A 26,464-nucleotide genomic window follows, 5' to 3' on the forward strand; every position below is an offset into this window, starting at 1 on the left:
GGCTCCATCAAAACCTTCACCCCCGTAAACCCCAAATCCTTGGTCCACCAAAACCTTGGCCCTCACAAATTCCAAATCTTTGGCCCTATAAAGCCCAGACCCTTGACCTCACAGATCCAAAACACTTGGCTCCATATACCCCAAATCCTTGGCCCTCAAGCCCTTGGCCCCTGTAAATTCCAAATCTTTGGCCCTATCAACCCCAAACCCTTGATTTCACAGATCCAGAACCCTTGGCCCCATGAAGCCCAAATCCTTGTTCCCACAGATCACAAACCCTTGGCCCCACTAGATTCCAAGTTATTTGTCCCATAAATCCCAAATCCTTAGTCCCACAAACCCTCAGCCGCATAGACTTTAAATCGACCATCCTACAAGACCCAAGGCCTTGACCCCCCAAACCACAAAACCTTTACCCTCTAGACCCCAAACTCTTGGCCCCACAGACCCTAAATCCATGATCCCCCAAAACCCCTCAGCCCTCATCCTGCCCTGAGCACCCTCCAAGGGCAGGACAAATTTCTCTCATTGGATGTTGGAAGACAAAATTAAAAAAAAAAAAAAAGAAGTCAAATGGGTTCACTTTATTTTAAAAAAATTGTACAATTTTAGCTCCTCTATGAAAAAATAAACCAAAACCAACCAACCAAACTTCCTACCACTGCTGTAATGCTTCGATCCACTGCAAACTGTAAAAACAAGCTTTTTATATATTAAAAAAAAATATATATATACATTTTACAGTTTTCTGCACACATGCACAAGGTCTCGGCTCTGCAGAAAAAAAACAAAAACAACAATCAAAACAAAAACAAACGCAAAAATGAACGAAAAAGGGTTTATTCTTCTTAAAATCCAAGTGGAAAATCCCCCCTCCCTGGTCGACCCATCCGCTCACACTCATGGAAGTCTTTTTTGCAGTAAAACACACCAAAAATGAGCTCCCAGAGGCAGCAGCACTGCTGGAGCGGGGGAAACCAGGGGGGGTGAAACCTGGATTCCTCAGCCTCGAGAGGCTGGAAGATGAGGGAGGCAGCAGAGAGGGGTTAGAAACTCCTGAAAAACAGTGACTTCTTGGAAATCAGGAAAGTCAGCCCAGAACAACACGTTGCCCGGATGGGGACAGACCCCACAGGACCCCACCAGCTTCTTAATCTTGCTACTGGTAGTTACGGGGGAAGCCACCAGCCCCTCTGGGGTGGCACCTGTGGCCTGAGGACACACAGCATCATTGCTCCCCTCGAACTCAGCCTTTCTAGTGCTTAGGACAAAAAAACCCACCAAAATCCAGTAAAACCACATGCCTCCCCACGATGAAATTTGGCAGCTCCCATGACCAAAGAACCCCACCCTGCCCAGTCACAATCCCCACTGGGACCTCACGAGCCCCCAGCACGGCTGGATAACAGGATCCAGAGGGACAGTAACAAAAAAACACCTAAAATAAATCCATGAGGTATTTGTGACTCTTAACAAAACCAAGGGAAAGCAAAAGCTTTTGTGTCCCTGACAGCGAGTCAGCCCCTGCTCGTGGCATCACCACGGGCCACTTGCCACCCTGGGATGTTAATTAAGGACCTCCAGGACCTCCGTGAGCCACCAGCCCTCATCATTCTCATGAGGAAACCCTTCTGTCCACCCACCCCGCCAGCTCCAAGTCCAGGGTTGGAGCCCCAGAGACATCTTAAGCTGCTCTTCCTGCAACCTGCGTCCACAGCTCCAACCACCCCATGGGGATGTTGCTGAGACCAGGGACACAGGTCGCCTCGGGAGCAGGGAAACGGCTTAAAAAAACCCTCCTTCTCTTTTGCTTAACAGATTTTTGCTTGCTTTTGTTAAGAGCTGAGTGCAGAAACCGTCAGCGGAGAGGCAAGGAAGACATTTCTGTGTCGCCACTCTGGTTTCTTGGGTGCTGGGGGAGGTTTTCATAGCAGCCATGGATCATGGGGGTGTTTGCAAAATCCTCCCCCCAAAAAGTCTCTAGGATTAAAAACCAGCCCCAAATGCTGGGCAGCAGTTTAAGGCCAGAGCCAGGACAGGCACCAGGTAGAAAATGGGTGAGCATGGAAGGTCCTTGGGACCTGATGGTGCTTGAAGACGCTGGTGAAAAGAACAGAGTTTAGCCCTTGAGTTATGGCACCAAAACACCATCTCCTTCCTGGCTGCGCAGCTGTCCTCCGCCGGCTGCACCTTCTGGGGGGTTGCTACAGGGATCTGGGTTTCAAGGAGGAGGAGGAGGACGAAGGGGCTCAGCCCACCCTGGCGGAGGCTGAGCCCAGGCGGAGGGCGAGTGGTCGTGGGTGAGTGATGGAGCCAGGCATGGGTGCTGCGTCCCAGTGCCCACCACAGTTCTGCCCTCGAGCTGCAGCCTCCCGGAGCCCCAGTGGAGACGGGGAGGATGAGACGGGGGGTCTGGAGAGGGTTTTCCCCCCTGCCCCAAACCCCTCTCCATCCCTCTTCAGCTCACACAGAAGTCTCTGACTGCAGCCTCATGACGAACTTGTGTGACTTGGGGTCCACAAACTCTTCCGAGAGTTTGAAGAACGGGATCTTCTTGGTGCTCACCACAAGGCTGAAGTCCTGGCGCTTCAGCACAAAGACCACCCCATCTTTCAGGCCGTTTGTCACCGGCTCCTCGCTGACCAGTGTCCACTGCTTGGCCAGCCAGCGGTCCTTGTGGTACTGGATGGTGGGTCCTGCCGTCAGGTACCGCTCAAGGAACGCCTGGAAGAAGGAAAGGACACGTGAATGTCACCTACCTATGGCTCAGCCTATTTTTTTTGCAGCCTCAAGTTGCTCGGCAGGTCCTGCAGGAAAAACATCCCCGCTCAGCTGCTTCCCATTGCCGCACGTTGCTCCCTCGGGGTTACACCCACTTTTCTGGCTGTATCCCCCAGCCCCTTGTCCTCTCACAGGAGAAGCTCTCACACAGTGCCGTAAAAATCCCACCCAAGTCCTCACCTTCTGGACCAAGAACCTGGGAACCCGTCCCACCCCGCGCACCTTGGGCGTCATGTCGTGGGTGATGCAGAACTCGAGGTGCTGCAGGATGCTCTCCATGGTGTGGTAGGGCTGCTGCTTGGTGGTGCGCAGGTACTTCTGCATGGCCCGGGCCATGGAGGCAAAAATGGCCTGAGCGGCTTCACGAGGGTCCATGATCTCCCGGGGGTTCTTCTGGTCGTCCTCCTGCAGCCGCTTGATGTGGGTGAAGGCTTCTTCCACTGCCACCACCAGCCTGCCAGGAGGACAAACTGTGCATGTGGCTGCAGCAGGGCAGAGTCCAGCCACAGGCAGGAGATCCCGTGGGGCGAGGGCGTGAGCTGCTCGCTGCCTGCCCACCTATGGTGGCAGGAACCTAGCTTCCACCCCACAACAGTTTTGCGGGAGATCTGGCCATGCCATGCAACAGCCAGGCTTGTGATCATAGAATCATAGGCTCATTTTGGTTGGAAAAGAGCCTCAAGATCAAGTCCAGCCATTAACCCAAAACTGGCACTAACCCATGTCCCTGAGAACCTCATCTCTGCGTCTGTTCAACCTCCTCCAGGAATACCCTGGGCAGCCTGTTCCAATGCCCAACAAAGATGTGCTTCCCCAAGAGAGTGGATACCTTGTTTTGGGGATGATAGAGGTGGACACGTCCTGGGAAACCCCCAAGGTCCTTGGGGGGCAGTCCTGTGTACCCCAAAGGGAGCAGCAATGGGGCACCCAGTCCCTGCCCCCAGCCCCGTACCTGGCGCGGCGTTTCCGCACCCTGCGCTCATGCTCAGCCTCCTCATAGTAATACTCGTTGTGGCTGTTGTCGCGCCTCCGGGCAGCTGCTGCAATGACGGCCCGGGACTGGCCCGTAGAGTTGTTTGTCGTGTTTTCTGCGGGGAAAAGGGTGAGGTTAGAGAGGGCTTGGGGCACTGCGAGGTGCCCAATGTTCCCCCTGCCCCTTGGCCAGGCTGCGATGATCCCACTGTGGGCTCTCTGGAGTCAACAGGAGCCTTTCGAGGGGAAAATACGGGGATGGAGAAGGGAAGGAGAAGAGATAACAAGAGGAGAAGCCAGGGGACAGGGGAACTCACCCTCGCCAAGGGAATAGACTTTAAACCCGGACATTTTCTTGGACAGGATGGATTTTGGCAGGTTGAGGAGGGCAGGGTTGTAGACCGGGAAATCGTGGTAATAGTTCTCCAGGATCCACACGGCCGCTCGCTGGATGCTGCAGGGAGAGGCAGCCGGGCGGGGGGGTGCACAGAGAACCATGAGCACCACGCCACAGCAAGGGGCACACACAAATGGGCAGGACAGGGAGGGACAGACAGACAGCATGTGGCACTGTGAGGACGGGGACGTCTTGTCCCACAGAAGGAAGGGAGCTGTGTCCGCCATGGGGCACACATGCAGCTCCTCCAGCCAGCGGGTGCTGGGTGCCATGGAGGGGAGCAGTGTGGGTGCACCCACTTGTGAACATATGCATGGATATACACACATGCACCTGCACACACGAGTGTGTGTCCTCAAATGCACATGCACATGCCTGAATATACATACACGTATGTATGTGGCACTCCCCTGGCACTACTTAAGGCCGTTTCCTCTGCTCCTGGCGCTTGTTCCTGGGGAGCAGAACCCGACCCCCCCTGGCTCCAAGCTCCTTTCAGGCAGTTCAGAGATCAGAAGGTCTCCCCTCAGCTCCCGTTCTCCAGCTGAACCCCCCAGGTCCCTCAGCCGCTCCCATCACACTTGTGCTCCAGCCTCTCACCAGCTCCGTTCCCTTCTCTCAACTTGCTCCAGCACCTCAAGGACTTTCTTGGCCTGAGGGTGCACATGCACAAATCCATGGACACATATGTATGTGCACATGCACCAACGCCCATGCAAACAGGTGAATACGCACTCACACATGGGACACGCAAGCACCCCATGGTCACGCAAACCTTGTGCACACCCACAAAAGCAGGACCCCACCTCCCGGCACCCCCGCACCTGAGGTGGCCAACGTTGTAGAAGCGGCTGGCCCCGTCTGTGGAACGGACGGCCTTGAGGGTGAACTGGGGCTGGAGCTGCCGCAGCTCCAGCAGCACTACGGCCAGGTAGTGCACGAAGAGCAGAGCGTCCACCAGCGAGACTGTGTACTGCACCACCCCCTGGTAGTTCCGCTCCCGCGAGTCCAGGATCCGCACCCCGTAGAAAAGCCAGTAGGAAACGACGAGGAGGAAGACAAGCACCATGAGCAATGCTCGGAAGACGAAGATGCGGGGGAAGAAGGCTTTGGGGCGACGGAAGAAAAGAGCCCAGCTCCCCAGCAGGAGGATGAGGAGTTTGAAGGCCACGGAGATGAAGAGCCCCTCGCAGGGGGTCCCGCAGGGCTCCAGCTCCTCCCTCCACAGCAGCTGGGGCAGGACCATGAAGGTGAGGGGGGTGACAAAGGCCAGCAGCGCCAGTGCCGCCGCCAGTGCGACACCCAGGTGCCGCGAGCAGTCCAGGTGGGCACTGTCCTCCATGTCCTTGGTGATGCGGGTGATGTCATCATGTGAAATGCTGTGCTCCGATGTCCCCGTCACCACCGTTGTGGTCTCACCCCAGTTGTCATCCTGGGGAGAGGCAGATGGGAGGGTTACATGGGGGGATGGCTTTATGTCACCCCAGCCCAACCCCAGCATCTCCCATCCACCAAACCTCAATGCCTGGCACCATCACCCCCATTTCATTGGCAGAAACCGCAGCCTGGAGCAGGGGGACACAATGATTTGACTGCCACCCTCCATGAAAGCCCCACTGGTGGCTCCATGCTGCACTCTACCTCTCCAGCAGCGGTAAGAGCAGCTTTGGAAGTTGGAAGCATCCTGCTTCCAGGCAAACCCCCTCGTTAGCGGGGCCAGAACGAACATGCCCAGCCACTGTCCCAACACACCCTCGCTGCCGCTGCACGGGCAGGCGCTGCCGCCTCCAGCACCAGGCAGGACAAAGTCACAGGTGATCCAGCAATTCCGAGCACCGGGCAGGTCTCCCACCACCTTTGAAAACCCCTTCCTCAAGCCAAGCGGTGCAGAAACAAACTATCCCCTTTTGATTCCTCCCCAGCTAAAACCGCTTTCAGTGAAGGGAGAAGCATTGCACCACAGCCGCTGAAAATGCCACCCCGGGTCTGCCCATCTGTCTGTCCGCTCACTCAGACTCCTACATTCTGTTTTATAGTACGTCAGCATCCCTGAAAATTGGCAGTTTACCATAGCGTATCTTTTTCACCTACAATTTCTGCAGGAAAGCCAGCAATTTAATCCTAAACATCAAACTAAAGCCACCGCCTGGGGCTTTCCAGAGGGACAGGGAGCAGAGGAGGGCCCAGGAGGGCCAGTTCCTATCCAGCCCATCCCCAGGTGGACCCACGATGCTGTCGCTTCGCTCTGCCTGGAGCTGGATTGGGTGGCTCAGCTTCCGTCACCCGCAAACCCCAGCCTCTGCTGGCACTGACTTCTTGGTGGGGGAAGATGAAAGGAGCTGAAGCCACCTGCGTAGGTGGCTGGGAGATGATTAAAGCTGGGGACTGGGCTCCAGCGCCCAGCACAGGGGGCACAGCAGCACTGCCCCAGCTGCTGCTCACACCAAAGGACCCCACGGAAGTGCAGGGCTGGGGTGGCTGGTGGAGGGACGGGGCACAGGATCCTGTCGGGTTTGCCCGCCTGCCCTCCCCGCCAGCACTCGGCAGAGCCGCCAGCAGCCCAGGGCCTGCCCAACCAGCTCAACTGCTCTGCTGGGGTGCACTGGGCATGTCTGGAGCCTCCACGCTCCACTGGCGGCTCCCACCCTCAGCAGCACCCCCATGGCGGGGCTGAGATGCTGATCCCATCCCTCCCCCTGCCCGACTCACCCTCTCGTCCCCCCGGGTGGACTCGTTGTCCAACAAGGGCTCGCCTGGTGCTTGGATGGTCACTGACTTGTCCCCACGGCTCCCGTCCCGGCTTTTGGATCGATGCCGGTCCCGCCGGTCCCTGGAAGGCAGAGACGGGAGAAGGTGGGTGTACTGGGGTGGCAGCACCCATTGGAGCCAGGGGACTCCCCCGGGCATGCACCAACCCCCTCACCTGTGCTTGCGGGAGCTGCGGGAGTGCCCGGATTTGTAGGAATACCCCGAGTACTGGGACTCATTGTCCATGGTGTCGCAGTGCCGGGACTTGTGCCGCTCCACGCCGAAGGGCTTGGCTCTCCCCGGCCCCGGGACGGCGGCCAGGGCCTCCTTCAGAGGGGGCTTCTTCAGGCCCAGGGGCACCTTCAAGAAGTCAACCGTCACCTTGAGGGACTCTATTTTGATCACCTTGTTGGGCTCGTCTCAGGAGAAAATGGCTCACCCGCCTGCAGAAGGGAAGTGAAGGGTGAGCGGCAGAGCAGCAGCATCCCCTTCGCCCACCACCCACCCCATTCCTCCATCCAGCCCTGGTGGCAAACAGTGGTGGGACTTCGGCAGGGAAAGGGAATTTAGGTCACTTTGGGGCATTTTCTATTTTATCCCATGGCTGAGCTGGGTCTGGGATGATCACCTTCCCCTTTATTAACAATACAGCACAATTTGCTTCTGTTTCATGTGATTTATGCTAAAATGAATATCATGATCATTATTTTAACTGCTGAGAGTGCCTAGGGTGGGGGCCAAAAAAAGAAAGGAATGAATAATTGGGTGCAGGTAATGTTTCAGGCCCATCTCACAGTGCGGGGCGCTGCCCGGACACGTTTCCCAGCACGGAGCCAGGTGATGGGCGCGGGAGTCCCGCTCCGGCGAGGCGCATTGCTGTGTGCTGGCTCCGGCTCGCCTCGCACCGGCAGCCCAAACCGGGGAGAGCTTCGGGTTTGCTGGGGGAACTGGAGAGCTCCCAGGCTGCTGGGAACCACAGTGGTGGCTCCAAGGATGGGACTGGGGACTGGTTCCCATCGCCCAGCTGGCTCAGAGCAGATACCATCACCCTGCGCCGCTGACTCACAGCTGCCACGTTGCTGTTTGCCAACCCCAAACTTCCATTACAGGCATTTGTAGGCCCAGGCGTATGGGCCTACAAATACACGCACATGACACCCACCTACACTTACCTGCGGTATCAGATCTCTGCTGGGATGGGAAAATACCACCTTGTTTCAAACCTGGCCAGATGGCACAAGGCACCAGGACCTCGGGGAATGGCTTGGGGGATGTGGGCAGGAGCTGGGTACCACATCGGTTGTCTCCGGGGTCCCAATTCATGTCACCCCGCTGTCCTGGGGGACTCGCAAGCTACTTACAGCTGCGACATGGCTTGCCTGGGTCCATGATCCCAGCAGCGAGGGGACCTGGGGAGGGACGGGAGCCACCAGCGGGGCGGCAGCGGGGACATCATGCTGTCTAATGCGTGCTGGATGCTGCTGCAGGGGTCCTGCCAAATTCTTCTGTCCTCACCCTAAGGGTGCTGGGGGGTTGGGGGCTGTTCAGAGCCCTGAACCACCCCTCTGAGCCAGCACCACCCCAAGGGGTGCACGCCAGGGGGGCCATGCTGGCTGCCTTTGGGGATGGGTCCATGCCGGGTTACCACAGAAATGCCATTTCAACCAAATAAAACCCAAATGTCTTTCGGCCTCTTTTCCAAGGCCTCGGGGAAGGGGGAGATGGGGTCGAGGAGGCGAAAAAGGGGGCAGCAGGGGATCCTTTTGTCCCAGATGCTGGATGCTCACACATTTATCACTATGGAAACAAAAGCCCCCCCTCACGCCCGTTGTCTAGGAGATGGCAACAGCGCCTAGAGCTCGTCCCGGCATCCCCAGCAGGCAATGGGGGAAGGGACAGGGAGAGAAAGGACCCCCTAGTGCCCCTGCCAAACCTCCTGCCAGACCCCTCTTCTGGGTTTTGTTTGCAGCCGGGGATCGGGTTTCTGTCAGGAACAATGATGGGCGATGGGGCGGCGGCATAAGGACACACTTGTCCCCAGTCCATTAACACCAATAGGACATTGATACTGGGGCAGGGGACAGACCCAGGTGGACTCACCAGTGGGGCAGCACAGGTCAGGGTGAGGCAGCTGCAGGCAGGTGCTGTCCCCAGTCCCAACAGTCACCGAGGCACTTGGGGCATGCCGAGCCGCCGACGGCGATGGCATCCAGCTGGCGGGTGCTGGAGGGGGCTGCGCATCGGGGGCCACTCACAGGACAGGCAGCTGTGCCAGGGGTCTGCAGTCAAGCTGGGGGGAGCAAGAGAGAAGGAAATCAGGAGCCAGGCGTCCCTGCTGCACACAGACAGAATCAGAGAATCGTTTTGGTTGGAAAAGCCCCTCGATCATTGAGTCTAATCGTTAACCTAATGCTGGCACTAACCCATGTCCCTGAGAACCTCATCTCCGTGTCTGTTCAACCCCTCCAGGGATGGTGACTCCACCACTGCCCTGGGCAGCCTGTTCCAATGTCCAACAACCCTTTTGGGAAGAAATTGTTCCTAATTTCCAATATATAAAAGATGCCTGGTGGCATCCCTTCCCCAGGGACTGGGACAATGCGTGTGCTGTGGTAGCCATTCAACACCCGTTTGGGGGAGAGTCGCAACACGTCATGCTGGGGACCATCAGCCAAAGTACTTGTCCTGCAGGTCACCCAGCCGCAGGTCTCCACCCCATGAGAGCTCCTCACTTGGCCATGACACCTGTGAGCACCCAAGAGGAGCGATGGGCAGGGGAGGAAGACAAGGGTAGGCTGGATGTGTGCACAGACACCGCAACAGCCCAAAACCTGCCCAAGCATCACTTCCATGTGGCATCAGCAGCCTGCCCTGTATCCAGCACCAGGCACCCACCGGCTGCTGGATGTGACACCCCTCAGAGCGTCTGGAGTCCCCAGCATGGCTTCAACCTCCCAGCCCCAGCTTGGCAATCCTGCAGAGGCAAAGCTGATTTATCAGCCAAAATCTGGACAGGGTTTTCAAGCACATCTCAGAGATTCAAAGTACTGGCCCGTGGATTTAATGCTTCTCAGCCACCACAATCCCATGGCCAGCAGCCACACTTTGAGTCTGTCCCTGAGTCACAGTGTCCCTGTGGCTGCACCGGTGACGTGGGGACCCCAGAGCCGTCCAGCAAAGATGGAGCCAGGAGGTGAAGGTGGATCCATTCAGAGGGAGAACGAGCCTGGCCCTTCTATCACCATCCAGCAATGGGGCTGAGGTTATGAGCAGAGGCTTTCGGACCCTTTCCCAGGGCAGAGCAGCAGCATGGGATGGTTTGGTCCAGCAAAATCCACAGATGAACCAGAAGCAACCTCCAGATTCAGACCAGGGCTGGGCTCTGGACAATGAGGACCCTCCAACTTGCCTGCACAAGAGCGGCTGAACCTTCCCCCCAGCAAAGGGCTGGTGTGGGGATAAACCCCAAACCAGGAGTTTCGCCAGATTAATTTGTAAATCGAGCAGCTTGCCGGAGCTGGGAGCTCCTCATCCATCCCACAGCTGCTCCGGTGCCGGCAGAGCAACTTGACTGCTTCAGCAAGGAAGAAAGGGAATTTTTTTTGATGGTTTGCCCGGCAGAGTGGGGAGAGCCGGTTCAGCAGCACAAGGTGCTCTGGTGGAGAGGCTGGAAACAGTTCCTCATCTCCAGGAGAAGCGGCCTTGCCTTACAGAGCCCGTGGAGACGTGGAACAACCGCCGAGGGCTGGGAGCAAGATCCAGCCACATGCAAACGAGGAGGAAAATTCACATTTTTTAATAGCGAGGTGATTAACCATCAGAACAAACTCCCCAGGGGAGGAGAGGATTTGCCATCTCTTTACAGCTTCAAGTCCAGACTGGATGGCTTCTCGGGACGATGCTGGAGCACATCAGAGGGTTCAAAGCAGAGAGAGCCCAGCTGGGCGACCGGGATGGTCAGAAAAACCACTGCCGCCGTCTCTCCTGCCTTTGAGCCCACGAACCTCAAAAAACAAACTCTCTTTTACATTCAAATGCTCAAAAATAAATAAGCTCCAAGCCTGTCTAGTTGAGAAAGCTTTCTTATTTCAAACAGCCCCAGGGCAAATCCTGAAAGGGAGATCCTCTCTTCCCCCCCCGGCATGGCAGCACGTCCCTCGGACAGGGCAGCACCCGGCTGTCACCCTGCTTGCTTCAGCACCTTGCAGGAGCTGGGCACAACGTTTGCTGGAGAAAAACACACTCAGAGCAAAGGGCAGAGGGAAAAACTGATGGTTGAGCAGCCCTGTCCCAGCCAAGAGGGCTGGAATCGAACCAGCTGCAAGCACCCACGCCAGAGCTCAGCCAGGTGAGACCACAGTCCTGAGGGAACGTTGGGAACAGCCATCAGCAACCAAACCGTGCCGGCTGTTTCCTGAGCGACTGTGCACCCGCAGCTCTGCACCAGCAGGACAAGGATGGAACCGCAGTGTGCTCGCCTGCATTGTGCCACCACGCTGGTGCCCGCCATTTACACCACCGGTACTTTTCTTCCAGCATCGTCAACTCTAGTGCAGTTAAATAAATACCAGTGTTAAGTCAGGACGCTCTAATGTGGTCAGGAGAAGGGTGCGAATGCAGCCCTTCGCACACCGGCGATAGCTGGCTTCCCGCTGCTGAGTCAAGCAGGAGCAGAAGGAAACATCAGGTCGGGCACATCTGGGCAGGTGTTTTCCTGCTTGACCCGATGAGCATCACAGCAACTTGGAAACCGAGTCACGGAGCTTGTCAGGAGAACCCTGGGATCCTGGAACATCACTCCACAACTGTTTGTCCTCCCAATAAGCCCAGGAGAGCTGGAAGCATGGCTCTGCCTGTGACAGAGATGAGGAAACTGAGGCACGACACAAACTGGAGTTTATGGACAGGCAAGAAAGCTAACACAGGCCTTGGCCCTGCCTCACGCTGTAACTTTCGGGGTGTCCTCCCTTGCCATACCGACACCGGGGAGGTTGACCCAGGGACCCCTGAGCAGCGATCCCCGCCGTGGGGACGCCATGTACTGCCGCGACGCTTCCGAAACCGATTCTTTCCCTGCCTGGGAACGGGAGGCACCTCCCGGCTCCGGCACACAGCTGAGCCGAGCCCAGTGCCCGGCACATTTGCTTGCTTGGCTACACAAACACGCCTTGTTGCCTCCACACAATAGGCACCTCTCCCCCGCCGGCCACCGCCTCGGTCCCCCGCTGGCCACTGGCCCCCAAGCCCTGCGCTGCCCAGCGCTGGGGGGGGACGCAGCCGTATTTCCCATATGCACCAAATTCTGGAGAGCCAAGGCAGCTGCCAGCACTGGGTGCCCACAGGTGAACAGCAAAGTACAGAAGGTAGGTGCCCGGTGGGTATCCCTGCTTGGAGTGGGGGGACACAGTCTGCCCAAGGAGGAGCTGGTTGGGAGTCAGCGCGAGGGGGGCCCCAGCCCCCCCATCACCCCAGGCCGGGAGATGCCACCACCAGAGGGAATCCACAAACTTCCGACTTTTTGGTCCATTGGCACAACTAGGCGCTTCAGGGGGATGCGGGAGAGGCCCATGGGAAGCCCAAGTGGCTTAATCCACCTCCCCCATGGGGTCCCATTCTGCTCTCAAATTGCTCAGCGTCAGCTTGGATGCAGAAGGTTTAATATCCCTTCCAAACTGCCAGCTTTAATTACAATCACTCGGGATTGTTACAATATCCACAGGAACGTCCAGTCCCTCCAGCACCCAGTCCTCACCAAGTTTCCTCCGGCAGGGAAGTCCCACTGTGTGACTAGGGGACAAAGCCCGACCTGTCACCCAGCATTTCAATCCCGCTGCGTCTGGGAGTGACGGAGGGTGCAGCCACATCAGGCGGCAGGGATGCACTAGCTGCAGAGGTAAAAATCACTGTACCAAGATCTCGAAACAGAGGAAGAAAAAAAAATGTACAAAAAAAGAGTAGGATTTGCATGAGAACGGGGCTGGATGCAAAGAGAAAGCTTTTTGCATTGCAAAATGTGCCGGCACCAAGGGATCCTAACTCCATGTCACACCGTGACATCCAGCACACCACCAGTGGCACCTCTGCGTGGGATGACGGCATGAAGTGACAAACCTATGGTCACCCTGGGGCAGAGGAGGATCCAAACACTGGTGTTCTGGGCTGCTTCTCAGGTTGTCACAAGCATCAGAGCTGAGAAGGCACAGGGTCTGCACTCGCAGCTTGGGCCATTACTTGGATTTCAGTGCGTTCCCCAAGAGCATCTCCAAGGCACTGCAGTGACACCCCAAAAGGGCAGTTCCCACCCCAGAGGGACACTTGCAGTGTAAACAACTGTGCTTGTAGATCGATTATAACTCTGCTCTGTCAGCTGTGGATTTAACCCTCCTAAATTGTGCCAAGCTGCGGCAGGCAGACAGCATTATCCACCTCTCGGAGCCTGGAAAAGCAGCGCAGAGCTGGGATCTGTCCGTGGAGAGACATGGAGCGGGGTGACTGCATTCACACACCAACTGCGATCCCTTCATGCAGCGTCCAGCTTTGGTGGCTGGTCCCGTGGGGACTCCAGTGTCACCCCGGCACCCCTGTGCCACGATGGCCTTGAGTTTGAGTACTCGCTGCTTCATTGCTGGCACTCGCCTAGGGGCAGCTGGGGACAGGCGGCGAAGCCCCGTGGTTTTCTCGAAGGCCTCCTCCCAAGCATCCCAGCCAGACAATGAAGCCATAAAGCATCTGCCAGCCACGCCAGCTCTCAAAAGACAGGACCAAAAATCTAAAATTAGCTCAGACCAAAGGACCTGGGGTTGATTCAGTCCTGCCTGATGCCAGGGTGAGGGGCTCCCTGCCTTTCCCTGAGCCCCCTCCAGCTCCATTGTCTGTGAGCTGATGAGAACAAGAAACCACATTTGATCATTCAAAGGGCTGAAGGGAGCCCAGAAGGAGCATGGGGAGAGGCAACTGGAATCCCCAGCGCGGTGCCTATCCTTGGGGCCATGTCTCCAGAACGAGGGCTGCCCATGGGACCTGGTGACCTGCACCCATAAACCAAACAAGCTGACGGCCACCCCACAGTCCAACAGCCAGGTGAGGAGCCACCGCCAGCTCCAGTGTAGTCGTGTGCTAATTAAATCAGCCAGTCTCATCCTGAGCTTCCCCGCTCCAGCACAAAGGCAGTGTAAATACACGGGGAGAAACCCGGCTGTTCGGAGCTCGCATCTGACTCAGGCTGCCTCGGAGCCCAGCTTGGTCCCAACACAATCCCGAATTGCTGTGATTAAGCAACAGCCATCCCCAGAGGCTCCATGAAGATAATATTTAATTTTATTTTTTTTTTTAAACCTCTGCCTCAGTTATTATACCACGGCCTGCAGGGGGAACAGACTCTACGCCCTCTCCCAAGGAAATAAAGCCTCTCACCCCAGACAGAGCAGCAGAGCCAATGTCTGAGCAAGTGCTCGGTGTAGAATGGAGGGAACTCCCTGACGGCTCAGGGCGCTCTGCCAGGCCAGGACCAAGATAAACCGGATCAGAATCCGGCCGGGTCTCTCCCAGAAGCAGGTGAGTGTGCTGGCGGGGCCAGACCCTGCCCTGCAGGTCCTGCAGATCCGGCAGGAGCATCACGTCCCCGTCCCCACCAGCAGCGCCCCAGCCCCGGCACAGGGCAGGTACTGGGGTGGCCACCCCATAAGCGCCCACCCTTACCCAGGGAGAGGCTGGCCGCTGCTGCGGTCACTCTCTTGCTCGCAGGGGTTGCAGGCAGGGAGAAAACCCGGTGCCTGGCACAAAGGGCTCGAAGGCCAAGGGCTGGTTGACCGCAGCAGAGCAGCTTGACCAGTAAACTCCAGTATAAGCATGCCCGCTGCAGAATGAAAAAGCCACTGGTGCAACCGGGGGAGACCCGGCCCAGCTGCATCGCCCCCCGGGGAGGCTCCCCAGGGCCAGCGGAGCCCTGCGAGAAGGGAGCAACCAGCACGCTGGGAGCGGGGCCCATGCCCGGGCGCGTCCTCAGCACCCCCCGCCCAGGGACCCCAACACCGCAACCGCCCCCACCCACCCCGGGACCCTCTCGTACCACGCAGCGGGGCATCCCCGGCAGTGGGACTCGCCGAACAGCCGCTCCCCGCCTGGCTGGCGGCCCAGGAAAATCCCCGGCTTCCCAGGCCCCTCCTGCGGGGACGCGCCGAGCCCGGCCCCGCTCCCCCCCGCGCTGCTGCGGGGCCGCCCCGCTCCCCCCGCATCCCCCCTGCTTCTTGCCCCCGCACTCACCATCGCCGCCGCACCTTTGTGCGCGTCAACGCCCCCCCCCGCACCAAAATCCTGGGGCTGCTGCGGCGGCGGCGGAGGAGGAGAAGGAAGAGGCGGAGGAAACCCCGAATCCCAGCGGAGCGGCTCCCCCCCCAGCCCCGCCGCTCCGCCGCGCCCCGGGCCGGCAGCCCCCGCCCGCCCCGCCGCTGTTCCCGGCCGCTCCCCCCGCGCCCGCCCATTGTCTCCGCTCCGCGCTCCCGGCGCCCCTCCGGGGCCATTGTCTGGCGAGAGGCGGGGGGAAACCCGGCGACCCCCGGCTTCCCCCCCACCCCCGTACCTGCAGGACCCCCGCCCCGGGGATCCCACCCGCTCTCCCGGTTCTCAACACGCAGCCGGGGCTTTTGGAGTAAGGAGGGTGAGGATAGCGGGGTGGGGGGTGCCCTGGCCCTGGAGGGGGTCCCTGCTGCTGGGGGTGTGGGCATGGTGGGGTTCAGGGTTCTGCCCTGCTGGAGTCTCCCCCAGCTTCGGCGATCGGTGGGGTCACATGGGACCCCCAAGAGGGTCACTGTACCCCCAGGTGCCCCTCCTGCACTCAGGCATGAGCTGCTTCGGGGGCAGGAGCCATCGCCCCGGCAGAGGTGCCCCCAGAGGGGTAACAACCCATGGGGTCATGCTCCTGCTCCCACCTTTGTGCCAGGCCCGGGTGTTTTGGGGTGAGGGTAATAATGTGAACATGCAGTTCCTCTTGGCTCTGGAACCTCCTCACCCATGAAACCCGGGACCATCACCCGGGTCTGGCTCTGTTCCTCAGTGTGCCCAGGTGGAGGGTGTCTGTCACCCCCAATGGCTGGGGTCTCCTGGCTCAGCCCAGAAACGGGTCACGGCACATGGGACCTTCCCAGTGCCAGAGGGTCAGCCCCGAACCTCCACTTCAGTGGGGCTCCTGCTGCACCAGGCTGGGTGGGAGCACCTGGGAGACCCCCACCCGCTCTCCCAGCTTCCCAAGGACAAGGGATGCACACGGAGCAAAGAGAGATGAGGGAGCACAGGGGCCAGCAGCTCAGCACACACACCTGCAGACCTTCCGTTCGCAGGGAGGGAGCCAGAGGGGCTGGCCAGCGTGGACGAGGGGCGGGTGTCCGTTGTGGGAGCCTCAGGGCCCAGCACCATCCCCTCACCCAGCAGGGCGCGTGGGAAGGAGCCCGTGTACTCACAGGCTACCTCACAGGCTGAGGGGAGAGTGGGGGGGCACCCAATCACCCCTGCTCCCCAGGGACACCCACGCAAAACCAGACCCCTCCATTTTGGGGGGCAAAGCCCACGCGTGGGACGCCCCGCGGAGGGGGTCGCGGCGTTGCCTGTAAGAGCCAGGCTGAGCCGCCGGGCGCTGTATATCAACGAGCAAGGCTGGGAATGGGCCGGGCCCACCCCCCCGCGCTGCCCAATGGCGTGAGGCGCTCTCCTCCCGGAGCACGCCATAGGCCGGATTTAAATAGCTTGTTTCCCTTAATGGAGAGGAGGCGTTGGGGTGGGAGGGAGCTAGGTTAATATTAACACTAGGCTTAGCCAGGTCAGGCTGTAAGGGTCTATCTGCCTGAGCCCTGACACAGTTCAGCACGTGTTATTTGGGTCCCTCTGGGTCACCTCCTCACCATCGTGTGCCCCACGGGCAGAGGTGCCACCTGACAGTGGTGTCTGGCAATGTCCCCTCCACAGCACACAGAAATGCAGAGTCCAGGCTCAGGTCAGTGAGAGCTGAAAAAGGTGGCTAGAGCTGTCAGCTGGAGGATGGAGCTTGGGACACCCTGGGAGGGGACCCCCAAGTCTGGCCAGCTTGTCCATCCTCTTCTATCGAGGGTCTCAGCTCTCATGCAGGAGCCTGTTTAGGCACCAGAGTTGTGGCTTCAGACCTGGGCATCCCATGCAGCTCAGCTAGTGACACTTATTCCGCTATCTCTCAGCAGTTGTCAGCGGGCCCAGCTCCAGCCCCTTCCCTGGGGCAACTTGAGCAGCCTCAGAGCTGCTTAGAATCAGAGAAGAATTTTGGTTGGAAGAGACCTCCAAGATCATTGAGTCCAGCCATTAACCCAACACTGTCACTAAACCATGTCCCTAAGAACCTCATCTATTTGTCTTTAAAACACCTCCAGGGATGGCGACTCAACCCCTGCCCTGGGCAGCCTGGTTCACTGCTTCACAACTCTTTCCAGGAAGAAATTTTTCCTGATATCCAATCTGAACCTTCCCTGGCACAACTTGAGGCTGTTTCCTCTCATTCCTCAGGTCCCCCTCTGCCTCCACCTACGACATGGCAAGGAGACATGATGCTGCACCCTGCATCAGCCACAGACACTGGATGGAGGTGGATCGCAGCCTGTGCTGGTCCCCTGACCCCTGGTACAGAGCTGGGGGTGTCACTGCCACCCCTTTTCACCTGGGTCAGTGGGTTGTGTGAGTCACTGGAGCAGCCTTGAGGTGTAACCCTGGGGGTGCAGGAGCTGTGGCCAGGTTTGGGACCCTGCGACTCAGCAGGGATTGGGGATCACTGTGCGGTGCTGACCCCCCTGCAGCCAGCTGCCCCGGCTATCCTCTTGCTCTGGCTCTGGGAGTGATTAATGGGCCCTTGGAGCTCATTCCTGGCCAGCGGGGGTTGCTGGAGCTTCCTTGCCGTCTGGGAAGGGCTGCATTGTTCCAGCTTGTGGTTTACAGGGATGGTCCCTTCCCTCCACAGCCTGTTTTCAGGCCAGAAGAGCCAGCCAGCTCTGCAAAGTGCCCTGTGCTGTGTGGAGCACCTGGGATAGCACTGCACGGGGGACTGGGTGCTCTCCATCCATCTCCTGGGGATGAAGGAGTCCCCAGAACCAGCTCTGTTTTGCCTTGTTCTTGGAAACGACCTTCTGCAGAGCAGGGAAGACCCAGAGCCCTCGCAAAGTCCTCGTGGGGGCAGTTGCATCCCCTCTCTTTGCCCAGAGCCACCCACCACCCCACAGACTACCAACCAGACCCCAGGCAATCAGTCCCAAGGTGTCGTGGCTGGGCCTCCTGCTCCGCAGGAGGGAGGCAGAGGCTCCAGGCAGATAATTCTGGAGATTAGGAGGTACTAGGAAGTAGCATGCAGGTTTGTTACACTTTTCCCTGACCCAGGCAGTATCAGCAGCATCTGACCCATCCCCAGAGAGGTTTGTGTGACCTGTCCACAAGCCCCAGGGCAGGATCACACCAGATCCCCCCCAAATGCCACATGCTACGGACCCTGCCTGGCAGGACACGTGGGTCCCAAACTGCACCCACTGCCCGACTGCACGCCCTCACCCCTCCAGTCTCTGTCCAGACAGGCTCTTTATCTCTGGTACGCCATCGCTGGCGCGAGGCATCATTAGTTCCTGCTCCATATCTCGTAAGAAGGGAACAGATACACGATTTACCTCCTGCAACTGTCGGCCCTTTTTGGTCAGGGCATGTCTCTCTCAGCCACCCTTCTCCGATCAACATTGCAGCCTCAGGGGACCCTTGTGCTCTAAAACAAGCACAAAATAAGCATTTAAAATGATGGGTCATTGAAGATGCTTTTGGGAAGGTCCCACACATGGGCATACAGGAGCCGTTTTTCTTTGTCCCTTGTGCCGGTCCCGGTCCCAGCCCTGCCCGAGAGCTGCAGCAGGGTTATGGTTCGCAGGGGGCAGGGATGCTCCAGGGCCTGGCTGCCAGGGACAGGGGTCCCCAGCTTGGGGGTGACGTGGGTCTGGTGCGAGCATGCAGGGACCCAGCAGATGGCACTGCCTCCTCACACAGAAGAGCTGGGGACACAGCTGCTGCCCACAGTGACATCCCTCAAGGGACCAGGGCACAGGCAGGCGGCCTGGCCCTGGGGCAGAGGGCTGAGACAAGGGGGGGTCCTTCACCCTTCCCTAACCCAGGGCATCATATCCTGACCCAGCTACTTCTTTTTGGAGGAGAAGGGGACACAGAACAGGGCCCACAGCCATCCCCACCTCATTGTCCCTGGGGCAGGGACACAGAAATGCCACTGGGCAGAAGCAGCCAAGCAGTTTCATGCATCTCTGTTTTTCTGCTCTTTCAGGACAATTTTCCATGGGTATTTTTCAAATGAAAAACCGCTGTGAAAAATTCCTCTTGCATACACCTACCTGTGCACCAGGACCAGCATCCTCCAGAGGCTGGGGAAGGGATGGAGAGATGGAGATATGCATGGGGAATCATAGAATCATTGAATCATTTCAGTTGGAAAAGCCCCTCAAGATCACTGAGTCCAACCATAACCCACCCCTGGCACTGACCCATGTCCCTGAGAACCCCATCTCCGGCTGTTCAACCCCTCCAGGGATGGTGACTCCACCAATGCCCTGGGCAGCCTGTTGCAACACCCAACAGCCCTTTGGGGAAGAAATTGTTCCCAATATCCAATCTGAACCTTCTCTGGCACAACTTGAGGCCATTTCCTCTCATCCTAAGGGAAGGAGAGCTAGAGAGAAGGAAATAGCTGTGGCAACAGGGAAAGAGCTGGGAAGCATCTGGGAAAATGCCCAGGAAGATAGAGGATGAGCCGAGCTGCCCGTTACCCTGCCTGTTACCCTGCCTGTCCACATACACAAAGAACAGGCAAGGGACCCTATCTGCTGGAGATGACAGCGAGGCCAGAACCAGCATCTAAATTAGCATGAAGTGTTTCCATTGTGCACAGCACAATGAGGACCATATGTCAGGGCTGGGGCTGGCAGCCGGGAACAACAGGCCCTGCTGAGGTTTGGGAACTCGTGCAGCCCAAACCCTATTACCATCTCCTGGAGCACCGGCGGCCAGGGGTGGGATGGAGACAGCCAGCACGGGGGGGCTGGGAGCAGAGCTGGGTTTGGATGCAGGTGGCGAGGACATGATGGATCCCAAGGGGTGAACACCAGGGAGAAATCCCTGAGATGGGACAAAAAGGCAGCGCCCAGGTCCCCTCCTGCACCTCATCAGCCACGATTGCTCCTTCAGCCCAATGCTGCAGTCTCCCTGCTCCCTCCCCCACATTTATTATTTCCCCTTTGACACATCTCTGCTGAGCCGAGCTGCAGCCGAGGCCAATTGATTATATGAAGAAATTTGGAGCAAATCAGCGAACAGCTGCAACCTGCCCCCGGGGATGCGCAGGATCAGCACAGACAAAGGAGAAGAGCTGCAAACTTGCTTCCCCGCTTAGGCTGAGATGGGCTGAAGATGCAGGGAGAGGGCTGGGGGTTCGCAGGGGCAACTGGGAAAGGGAGAGGGCTGGGGGAGGGTGTGGAAGGGACCGTGGGGGCTCTGCCAGGGGTACGGTCAAGCAACGGGTGACTTCGTAGCCAAGGCCACACCGATTTCCCAGAGAAATGAAGGAGAGAGGGATTATTGGGCATGTTTGGAGATGCTGACACCTGGACCAGATGTCCTCATCTCTCTGCTGTCACCAGCAGGACTGGGACGTTCGGGGTTTGCTTGTCCCAGTGTAACCAAGCTGGGCTCAGATGGTGACTGCAGACCCAGGGAAAGGTCAAGCCACCATGTACCGTGAGCCTGAGCCTGGACAGTGCAGGTATGACTCTATGAGTGCCCAGAGGACACGTCCTGGTCCCCTGGCCAGAGTGGAGGGTCGTGCTCTCACTCCCACCAACCCCGTTCACTGGCACAGCTGCAGCCATCGACTCCTGCATGGGGAATCTCCTGCCACCACTGAACAGCGCAAGGAAGACACAGTTAGAGATAAGATTAAAAGAAAAGAAAAAAGAAAAGCTGGGCAGTCCAAGTTCAAGATCTCCCTTTTGCTGGCAGTTTAATCAGTTTCCCCCTTCCCAACTTCCTTGTTAACTCACAAATAATAAATCCTTGCAGAGTCTGAACAGTCAAGACGAACACATGCTGGGGCACACCACATACAAGGGTGGGCTAATTAGTTGTTTTTTCACCATGGTCATTATTTTTTTGTTTGCTTATTTTCTAGTTTTCCTTTCAAAAAAGTGCACAACACAGCAAAATAAATAATAACATTTATCAATAAATTAATTCAATAAATATCCTTGTGGCACAGAGACGTGGCTGGTGGGTGGAGGGGAAGGATGGGCTGACCTGCTCTGTTTTCCTGCCCCACTGAGCAGTGCGGTGGCGGGAGCCAGCAGCGGGGACGGCTGCTCCGGCCCTCGGGGATCCCATATTCACTGTCGAGTCCTTGCGGGACAGAGGTAGTGATGGTTCTCCCCACGTTCATGGGGAGGGGGAAACTGACGTACGGAGCGAGGCATTGCTGGGAGCTGGGCAGAGGCAGGGGTGGGATGGAGCCGGGATGTCTACGAGGTGCCAGGAAGCCCAGCTGGGGTTTGTGGGGCTCAGACACTCGGTGTGGGCGGCAGCAAACACCTCGGGAGGGCAAAAAGCAGCAGGTGGGACCCCAGAGGACTCCCTGTTCGCACTCTGGGGTTTGCTGGCGTTCACACAACATGGCACTGACCCTCTCACCACAAGTATTTCACCTCCGGCACATCCAAATCCATTTCCCCCAGCACCCACCATGTGTCCCACGCCACTGCCTGTCTTATGGCGAGGCTCAGTGCCATGGGCCAGGCTGGGCCTTTGCTCCCAGCCCGAAACATTGCAGTTCCTGCACGGTCCTGGTCCCCCATCCGTGTTCTGCTTGTGCTCTTGCCACTGCCAGTGCAAAATTAAGTCTTAAACCAAACAAACACCCAAAAAACAAGGCAAAACATTAATTCTTGCAACGAGCTTCCCCCAGCCTCAGCGTGCCCTTGCTGGAGAAGAGGCTGCTCGGCTCTGCCTTCCCTTTCCCAAAGTGCTGATCCATGTTTGTGGGGGGGGCTGGGGAGAGCCCCGCTTGCTGGACGCTGGGCAAAGGGCCAGGCTGGGGGCCATATCCTCTTCCTCCCCTCTCCAGCGCTCTGCCCTGTGAGTCACAGGTAAAGTGCAGTTTACCCCAGCAGAGCACGTGCTGCAGAAGGTCATGCTGCACCAGTGCCTTACCGGTGTAAACAGGGGGGACCCCTTTGCGCGCGAGTCCCAGCAGCGCCCGCTGCGCTGTGGGGGAGGGACAGGGTGCTGGGGGAGCTGAGCACCGTGTTCCCCTGCACTTCCCCCCCACACTTGTGACCCCCACTCAGGCTTTTTTCACCAGGAGCACAGAACTGGGGAGAGTGGGGAGGGATGAAGTGCTGCACTGGGAGCTCTGGTGCCCCGGGGTTGTGGCTTCACACTCACTGTGCAAAGGAGTGTCAGGCAGCGAAGGCTGGGATGCACGGGGCAGGGAAGCAGCATGCTGAAGTTTGGGGAGCCCAGACCGTGCAACTGAGCGGCCTGGTGAGACCCCGGGTGCTGCTTCGGCTTGGGGCCAGCATGGCGGCAGGGACTTCGCGGGCAGCACAGCGAGTGAGTGCACCTCTCTGGGAATCTGCCACTGCCGTCCACGGGAAGCATGGCCAGGTCCTGCCAGGTCTGCACGCCGCTCTGTGCTTCCTTTTGGGGTGTGAAAAGCCAGAGCGAACACCAAGCAGCTGCTCTGTGCCCAGGGATGCTCCTGGGCTGTGTTCCCTCTGCAGAGAGGATGGTCCTGATGTCAGCCTTTAAGTTCCCAGCATGATGCCAGGGGCAGAGCAGCAGCAAACAGACAAAATGCCCAGACTGGCCATGCTGATGAGGTGGCTGGTGGGAGAAAGCACAGACAGACAGGACCACGGGGCTGCTTGGCACTGTTGTGTTTCACAGGTCCATTTTTTTCTGGCTCATACAAAAGAAGTGACAGACAGACAGACTTGGGCTCAGGGAGTGGACACAGTGGACAGACTGACGGATGTGGGCTCAGGATCCCGTAGGCAGTATCAGTGGGATGCGCAGCAGAAGGACAGACAGAAGTTGGGAGCACAACACGGCCAACACAATCTTCAGGTGGCTGATACAGCAGGACAGACAGACGGCTGATGGACAAAACATCCAGCCTGACCCAGGCAGAATGGACAGACAGATGGACGTGGGCTTGCTGGCGGGGAAATACAGCACTTAGAGAGTAGAGCAGACAGTTGGGAACTTGGTGCATTTGAGCAGATGGATGAACACAGACACAGAAGTTCAGATGCCTAACATGTGGTTTAGGTCATAGATGGACAGACGGACTTGAGCCCTTGGCTCAAATGCCCTGTTCAGGTGGCAGGCAGACAGACAGAAAGACACAGGCTGGGCGGCTCAGACGTCCAGCACGTGGTTCAGGTAGGAGATGTAGCAGATGGCCAGCCGGAGGATCTCAATCTTGGAGAGCTTCTTGTCTGGCGGCAGGGTGGGCAGTAGCTTGCGCAGCTCAGCGAAGGCCATGTTGAAAGCCTCAACACGGATGCGCTCCCGCGTGGCATGGGCTGTCCGGTATTTGGCCGTGGCACGGCGCCGACGTCGACGCTCCTCCCGACTCAGGTGCTGCAGGTCTTTCTTCACAGCATCACCCAGCTCGGCTGCCCGGGACTGAGAGCACAAGCCAACGCCGCTGGTGTCCCCCGTGCTGCCCGTTCGGCCGCAGTCGCTGAAGACGGACTCGGACTCGGAGTGCGTCGGGGGCAGGTCAATCTCTGTCTGGTCCGAATTGAGCATCATCTTCGCGGAAGAAGGCTGGACAGACGGACAGATGCTTCAGAGATGTGGTATGTCAGGAGGACAGACTGACCCAGGCACGACGTCAGAGCAAGTCTGCTGCACTTTAAAGAGAAGGTTTCAGGCTCACAGCAAGCCCCTGGTTATTCTCCTCCTCTTCCTCCTCATCACACACACTCTCTGCAAGGGAATTTTAAAATTTTCCCTGGAGAACTTGTAGGGTGGGTGGCAACTTTCACAATAAATAACGTAAGAAAGATGGCAGGATGCATAAAATAAACAAACAAATAAATAGATATCCTCTGCGTGTATAGGAGCAGAGACCACAGGCTCTTCTGTGCAGCCAGTTTCGGAGCCGTCAGGTGTCAGAGCTGAACTCCTCCCGTGAGCTCTAGAAAACAGAAGCACAGGGGCTCTCAGTATTGCCCGGCTCTTGGCAGACACAAGAGTCAGAGCTAGAGAGCATGAGGGCTCTTTGCTCCACCTGCCCTGTGGTATCGGCCCCCGCCAGAGCAGGGGACAGCCCGCTGGGCTGGGACAGGGCTCCGGGTCCCCAGTTGAGGGCGATGGAGCTGGTGGGATGGCTCTGGAAGAAGGTGGAAGCCATTTCTCCTGGCTCTCCGGAGAGATGACAGGTGGTGGATGAGCGAAGGGGAAAAACAGACTGCGGAGGCGAGAGGAAGGGGGGAGCTTATTGTATAGTAAATGAGCCCGTATGTCATGGATCCTGGCACCCCCGACATATGGAACCCAACACAGCTGCTTTGCTTGATGTGACCAAATAGATGCTGGCTCCCTGCTCCCTCCGGGATGCTGTGCTGCCAGCTGGGAAATCTGCCTCTCCTCTCCCTTCTTCTCCCCCTGCCGCCTTCCCAGCACAGCTCTGGCACACGGCGGGGAGGCTGGGCCCACGGGGGCTCCCAGGCTGGCACAGTTGCCTCCGGCATACCGGGAGCAGCTCTGGGAAAGGCAGATGTGCCACAGGTGCATCTTTTCCCCCCACCAAGCAGGGGAAGGGCTGGGGTGGAGCAGAGGAAAGGGAACAAACTTCATATGGGGAAATGCTGCTGCTAGAAGCAACGGCAGCCTGGGAAGGCGGCCAGGCAGAGATGTACAACATATTACCTCTCCCAGGCCTGACAAGCTTGTAATGAGCCATACAACTGAGAAATGGAAACTCAACAAATATGGACAGGCAGTGACTGGGGAGAAATAGTCCACAGCCTGCTTTAAAATACCAGTGGGGAGCAGAGTCCTTGATGTGTGTTTGCAGAAGCACTGCCCAAGGAACACAAGGAACCTCATAAGCGTGTATAGAATCACAGAATCATAGAATCACAGAATAGTTTGGTTTGGAAGGGACCTTCAAAGTCCAACCTCTCCGCAATGAGGAAGGACATCTTCAACTAGATCATATCTAGAAATGTCTGCACAGCCCCTCTGAGTACCCCACCACAACATACGTGGCTGTTTCTCTGCGTGCTTACACACATGTGTACACATATACACACAGACATGTTTCCCAGCACATTTATGTAAATGTTCCCAGTCAAAGTCTCCTCTGCAAGAATCCGACATCCATTTATGCACAATAATTTACAGCCACACTCATAAATCTACCCAAAGTTGGGCATCTCTGTGTGCACACACACACGCATACACACTCATTTTTGCACTGTGATATTCAGATTTCACTAAAAAAATAACCTGGACATCTGTGCTCTAACACAAAACCTTTCAGCTGTGTGTGAGACTACCGGTAAACCATCCATATCCCAAACTTGTGCAGCCCTTAGCCCAGAGATGACAGAAGGGCTGATGTAAACGTGGCTTTTGGGATCCGCGGAGATGCCCTCTCAAGGCTTTGAGCTTGCAATGAACTGCAGTGCCCTTGGAGCAGGACTGAGTTTGGTTTTGTGTTCCACTTGCTCTCCCTGTGATCAGCTTCAGAGACAAACCAGCCGGGAACCAAGAACCGCGACAAAGTTATTGAATCAGCCACGTCTGCTGTAGCCACCCGCCACAGCGGTGACTCCTGTACCTTTTTAACCTTCTCCATTGTCCCCCTGCTTTAATTTCTTTTCTCTCTCTGTTCTTGTCTCCTTCCCACAGACCCAGGACCTCCTTTCTGGCCCTCAGTGGTGAAGGGATCATTCCTGCCCTGCCCTCGTGAACACCACCCAAAGCAAACCTGGAGCTGGCCAGCAAGCTGGGGCAGCCCTTGGTGGCCAGATCAAGGCTTGCGGTCATGGCCATGTTTCCCTGTGTGCTGGCAGTGCCGCCCCGCTCCCAGTATCCTTCCCTGGAGCATCGCTCCGGCAGCAGGGCCAGGAGAAGGAGGGAAGGTCAGCCCTGGGGCCACACGCATGCCACGGCAGCTCTGTACTTTCAGCCCCAGGGTTGTGGCAAGGAGTTGGTGCGTGGACATCCCAGGATCACGCTCACATGTGCAGCTTCTCTTTAAGTGCTCTCCCCCTGCTTCTTGGGGATGGGGAACCGTATTTGATCTCTTGCACTCTCTTCACCGCTCTTACGTCTCCCTCTTATCCGGTGCTGCTGCTCTGAAAACCACAGGCCTGATCTACTCGTGCTCTGCAAATGCAGGCTCTGTCTCATCCACCCGGGGCCGCACTGCAGGTGCCGTCCACGTGCAGGTGAGCCACCCCAGCAAGAAACTGCTGAGCAACTCTGCTGCCTCCTGGCCTCATC

At 57.6% G+C, this 26,464-nt stretch overlaps 2 protein-coding genes across 3 annotated transcripts; both read right to left on the bottom strand.

Annotated features, from left to right (window-relative positions):
• Positions 1-569: 569 nt before the first annotated feature.
• Positions 570-15,293, bottom strand: VANGL2 (VANGL planar cell polarity protein 2). 2 transcript variants are annotated; one of them, XM_082073280.1, is made up of 9 exons: positions 15,161-15,293; positions 8,999-9,188; positions 7,074-7,341; positions 6,860-6,980; positions 4,975-5,582; positions 4,071-4,207; positions 3,734-3,869; positions 3,004-3,235; positions 570-2,724 (listed from the first exon to the last, which is right to left on the bottom strand). In XM_082073280.1, exons 3-9 carry the CDS (start codon positions 7,142-7,144, stop codon positions 2,464-2,466), a joined length of 1,566 nt encoding a protein of 521 aa, XP_081929406.1. In that variant the 5' UTR covers positions 7,145-7,341; positions 8,999-9,188; positions 15,161-15,293; the 3' UTR covers positions 570-2,463. The 2 variants fall into 2 exon arrangements, with proteins under 2 accessions (XP_081929406.1, XP_081929407.1); XM_082073281.1 differs by lacking the exon at positions 15,161-15,293 and adding an exon at positions 14,967-15,010.
• Positions 15,294-21,203: 5,910 nt separating this feature from the next.
• On the bottom strand, positions 21,204-24,127 carry NHLH1 (nescient helix-loop-helix 1). Its single transcript, XM_082073104.1, has one exon. It carries the CDS (start codon positions 23,756-23,758, stop codon positions 23,360-23,362), a length of 399 nt encoding a protein of 132 aa, XP_081929230.1. The 5' UTR covers positions 23,759-24,127; the 3' UTR covers positions 21,204-23,359.
• Positions 24,128-26,464: the final 2,337 nt, after the last annotated feature.

This window comes from Streptopelia decaocto, assembly GCF_964273445.1.
Source record: "Streptopelia decaocto genome assembly, chromosome: 26".
Taxonomy (NCBI): Eukaryota; Metazoa; Chordata; class Aves; order Columbiformes; family Columbidae; genus Streptopelia; species Streptopelia decaocto.

Coding starts and splice junctions, on each gene's coding strand:
- VANGL2 (XM_082073280.1), bottom strand. CDS start 7,144: ATGGACAATGAGTCCCAGTACTCGGGGTATTCCTACAAATCCGGGCAC. Junction 4,208..4,974: donor TACAACGTTGGCCACCTCAG/GTGCGGGGGTGC, acceptor CTCTCCCTGCAG/CATCCAGCGAGCGGCCGTGT. Junction 3,870..4,070: donor AGTCTATTCCCTTGGCGAGG/GTGAGTTCCCCT, acceptor TTTTCCCCGCAG/AAAACACGACAAACAACTCT.
- NHLH1 (XM_082073104.1), bottom strand. CDS start 23,758: ATGATGCTCAATTCGGACCAGACAGAGATTGACCTGCCCCCGACGCAC.